The 4,820-nt window shown below is 56.0% G+C and overlaps 1 protein-coding gene across 1 annotated transcript in view; it reads right to left on the bottom strand.

Annotated features, from left to right (window-relative positions):
- Positions 1-3,223: 3,223 nt before the first annotated feature.
- The window catches only part of STRA6 (stimulated by retinoic acid 6), a 17,941-nt gene continuing 16,344 nt past the window's right edge, over positions 3,224-4,820 (bottom strand). Inside the window, exons 14-15 of the mRNA XM_017745145.1 lie at positions 4,536-4,667; positions 3,224-3,973 (exon numbers count right to left, since the gene is read on the bottom strand). Coding sequence (XP_017600634.1) covers positions 3,795-3,973; positions 4,536-4,667 — 311 coding nt within the window. The 3' untranslated portion in view covers positions 3,224-3,794. The remainder of the gene's footprint in view (positions 3,974-4,535; positions 4,668-4,820) is intronic.

Below are 4,820 nucleotides of genomic sequence, written 5' to 3' on the forward strand. Positions count from 1 at the left end.
GGTGGAGAGGGCGCAACGCCCGCGGCAGCGGGGGCCCCGCCGCGGCTGCCACCGGGGAGGGATCCGAGGATAAAATCCCCTGGAAATCCATTCCCCCTGGGAATGGGGGCCTGGGATGGGAGCAGGATGGGGACAGCAGGATGGGGATGGAGCCACGGCCTTGGAATGGGCAGTTTTATGGAGAAATTCCCAGATTTTCTCCCTGTCGGATGCTGGCAGCATCCCCGAACCCCTCCGAGCCCCTGGAATGCCGCAGGAATTCCAAACCCTTCGCTGCCATCCTAAAAACCCATCCGGGCTGGACCCACTGGGGAAGGCTTGAGCCAAAGATTCCCAAACCATTCCCGGTGGGAAACTCAGCGGGATGGAGGGAAAATGGGGAAAAGCAGAGCTGAGCTGCCTTTAAGCCATAACCACTCCCCAGGGGCCTCAGCATTCCCGGCGGGATAAACATTCCTTCTCCAGGAATTCCGGGGAACCCCTCGGAGGGGGGCACTTGGGAATGTTCATCAGCCCCAGATCGGGATCCGGTGCCGGAATTCCCACTGGGATCTGGGCATGTCCTGCAGCCCCCTGGCCTTGGCTTTAATGAATGCCTTTAATTAATAAATACCTGGAATAAATGCCAATAATTACTTTTAATTAATAAATACTTGGAATAAACACTTTTAATAATTACCTTTTATAAGTGCCTTTAATAAAGAATTACCTGTAATAAATAATTACCTGTAATAAAGAATTACCTTTAATTAAGAATTACCTTTAATTAAGCATTACTTGTAATTAAGAATTACCTTTAATTAAGAATGACTTTTTTTAAACACCTTTAATAAACTCCTTTTTTTTTTTCCCTAAGCCAGCCGGGGTCCTCTTGCTCTGTGCACCCCAAAATCCCCCAAAAAATCCCCCAAAAATCCCCAAATCCCCCCAAGCCAGCAGCTCCTGGGGTCCCATGAATTCCACAGACCCGGCTGGATCAGGGGACACCTCCTGGCATTCCCAGATCCCACAAATCCTTCCCGGTGCCGGAGCTTTCCCCAAATCCTTCCCGGTACCGGAGAATCCTCCCAGTTACCCCAAATCCTTCCCAGTGCCAGGGAATCCCCTCAGCTTTCCCAAATCCTTCCCAGTGCCGGAGAATTCCCTCAGATCCCACAAATCCTCCCCAGTGCCGGAGAATCCTCCCAGATCCCACAAATCCTTCCTTGTCTCATGGCATCCCCTCAGATCCCACAAATCCTTCCTGGTGTTGGAGCTTCCCCAAATCCTTCCCAGTGCCAGAGAATTCCCTCAGCTTTCCCAAAATCCTTCCCAGTGCCGGAGCATCTCCCCACTTTTCCCAAATCCTTCCCAGTGCTGGAACATCCCCAAATCCTTCCCAGTGCCGGAGAATCCCCTCAGATCCCACAGATTCTTCCCAGTGCCGGAGCTTCCCCCAGTCCTTCCCGGTGCTGGAGAATCCTCCCAGTTACCCCAAATCCTTCCCAGTGCTGGAGAATTCCCTCAGCTTTCCCAAATCCTTCCCAGTGCCGGAGAATCCTCCCAGATCCCACAAATCCTTCCCAGTGCCGCAGCTTTCCCAAATCCTTCCCAGTGCCGGAGAATCCTCCCAGTTACCCCAAATCCTTCCCAGTGCCGGAGAATCCCCTCAGATCCCACAGATTCTTCCCAGTGCCGGAGAATTCCCTCAGCTTTCCCAAATCCTTCCCGGTGCTGGAACATCCCCAAATCCTTCCCAGTGCCAGAGAATCCCCTCAGCTCTCCCAAATTTCCCCTCCCCTCCCCCACCCCAATCCTGGAAGGAAACCCCATTGCTGGGATTTTGGGAACACCAAAATCCCTCCCCACCCCTCAAGCCCTGCTCGCAGCAGCCTGATCCCAAAAGAAGCAGGAAAAGCCAAGCCCGGAGCTCTCCAGCCCCACAATTCCCAGATTTTAGGGAAAAAGGGAAGGGGCGGCTGAGGGGGTCCCGAGGTGAAAACATCCCAGGAAGATCCCGGAGCTCCTGGATTCCCATAAATTTTTCCCGTCATGGGATAAAAACCCGTGGCCCCAATGGAAGTTTCGGGTTCGTTTTCCCAGGATCCGACCTTTAATCTCGGTTTTATCCCTGGGAATTGCGGGATGCTGGGATTTATTCCCGAAATTCCAGCGCTGGGAACAGGACTGGGGACAGGGATTAAAACAATTCCATCCAGGCCTGGAATTCTCTGCCCTCCTCCCACGGCAGCTTTGGAAAAGGGAATTCCTCCCCCTCGGCCGGGGTTTTATGGGAATTATCCGTGGTTTTAAGCATCGGTCCCAAAACCTCCGGGATGGGCGTGGAGAGGGATGGGAGGGATGAAGATGCGGATTTGGGGTTTCCAGGCCAACCGGGAACCACCGGGAAGGGGAAGAAAATCCCAAATCCCGCCCAGGGCGCTGCTCCTATCCCGGAAACCCCACAGATCCATGGATACACCCCCTGCCATCCCCAGGGATCCCAGGGTGGAGCTGTGGAAACCGATCCCAAAATCCAGCCCCGCCCATGGCGTGGAGCCGCCACGGATTTGGGGGATTTTTTTGGTTTCAGGGATTTTTTTAAAGGAATTTTAGGGATTTTTGGAGCCGCAGGGGTCGGGATGGGCTGGAAGGGAATTCTGGGAAAAGGGAGGGGATGCTCCCGGGAAACCCCAAAGCACGGGAAAGGCCCTTGGTGACCTCCAACTCATCCCGACATTCCAGAGGGAGGGAATGGGGTCCTTGGGATCCTGCAGGGAGCAGGTCTGGTCACTCCCAAGGAGATCCCGGGATGATCCGGGATGATCCCGCAGCTCTGTGTGGGACGGGCTGAGAATTCCCAAGGGAATCTTGGGATGTTTGGGATGGAAGGAGCCACCCAGGAGCCTGCTGATTCCAGCCCAAAAAGTCGGGAATTTCGGGATTTAAGGGTAGGAAGAGGTGATCCCACACCTCCTTGTTCCCATCCCGTTGGGGTTTTAGCCCCGGAATTCCCTGTTCCCATTCCCACCCTTCCCAAAATTGCGGGTTTGGGGCTTTCCCGAACCGTGGGAATGCGAAGGGAGCGGTTTTCCCATCAAAAAGTTGGATCAAGGATTGGATCCTGGCATCCCTAAAATCTCCGCTGGGTGAGGTCATCCCAAACATCCCCCGGATTCAAGGCTGGGATGATCCCAAATCCTGCCGGAAGTGGGAATATCCAAGGGAAAAGGCACATCCCGGGTGTAGGAATGAGATATCCATTTATTATCCTTCCGAGGGAGGTTTTCCATGGATCCCAGCCCTGGAAAACCGTGGGATAGCCACAAAACCGGGAATGGGAGAGGACGGGAGCAGAGCAGGAGCGGCTGGGATTTGATCCTTCTAAAAATTGGGGAAAAAACCAAAAAATCCCATCCCGGGAGTTGATCCGGAGCCCAAACAGAGCCAGGATTGGGAAGGAAAAGTTGGGAATTTTCTCTGTGGGGAGAGCACGTGGAGCTCCAGGGCTGGCTGAGGATCCCACCACATTCCTCTCCCTCTCCCAATTCCCTGGGAATTGCCCCGTGCTGGAAAAGTGACTCCCAAAAAATTGCCGGGATGCCAGGAGGGTTTTCCTCGGCTCTACTCCATCCATGCCGGGCTCGGAGCCATCACCTCCAAACCTCGGCAGCGACTTGACGTGAATTTAGGGATAAACCCCCGGAGAGAATCCGGAGGTTGGGAAAAGGGATGGGAAGCGCCCGAAATTCCTGCCGGGGGCAGATGGGGTTGGGATGGGGATGGGATGGGATGGGGATGGAATTCCCGGGAATTCAGGGCTTGGGGACGCCAAGCTGGGCGCCGTTGGCGGAGGCGTCGGCCAGCGCGGTTTTCCGGGAAGAGGTCAGCGAGGGGTTGCGCAGGAGGGTGTAGGCCAGGCACCAGCGGGCCCGGATGCGCCGGATCCGAGCTTTTCCCGGAGCCAGGTGCTTGTGATGCAGCAGGTGGAGACCTGGAAGGAGACGGGAGCAATGGGAAAAGGATTCCGTGAGCCAAAGTGGATCCTGGAGGGAAAGGGAGGTGGCACCCAGGGAATGGGGTGGGATGTTGGGAAGGGATTCCTGGAATGGCCAGAGAGGCTGCGGTTGCTCCTGGAGGTGTCCAAGGAAAGGTTGGATTGGGCTTGGAGGAGCCTGGGATGGGGGGAGGTGTCCTCAGGATGGGCTTGAAGGTTCCTTCTAAGATGTTGGGATGGTTCCAAAGCACTCCGGGAGTGCCGGATTCCAGCCCCAGTCGCACCCCACGGGAGCCGCCAGGATTCCAGCGCATCCTGAGGAGCCGCATCCTACTCTGGCATGGGATCAGCGCCATGGATGATGGAGGGAGGGATGGATGGATGGATGGATGGATGGATGGATGGATGGAGGGATGGATGGATGGATGGATGGATGGTTGGATGGCTGCATCCCTACATCCATGGACTTACAGAGGTGTCCCCACCCCAACCACAGGTGCCACCAAGAGGTCACCAGAAGGTCCCTTCTCCCTGAGCCCCCCGGTGTCCCAGCTCCCACCTTCCTCCAGGTGGGTGTCCCGGGGCAGTGCCGGCAGCTCCGGCCGCTGGAGCAGCAGGAAGCAGAAGGCTTTCATCAGCGGGTGGCCCTGGCTCACCTCCACCTTCAGGAAGTGGCAGTAGCTGTGGTACCCTGCGGGGACACCGCTCACTCAGCGGGGACACCATTCCCTGAGGTCCCCTGAGGTCCCCTGAGGTCCTCTGAGGTCCCCCGAGGTCCCTTTAGCCCAGGACATGAAACCCCAGGTGAAACCCCAAAGGTGACCCCACATTTTTTGGGGGAAGA

This window comes from Corvus brachyrhynchos, unplaced genomic scaffold (assembly GCF_000691975.1).
Source record: "Corvus brachyrhynchos isolate BGI_N302 unplaced genomic scaffold, ASM69197v1 scaffold309, whole genome shotgun sequence".
In the NCBI taxonomy this organism is placed as follows: Eukaryota; Metazoa; Chordata; class Aves; order Passeriformes; family Corvidae; genus Corvus; species Corvus brachyrhynchos.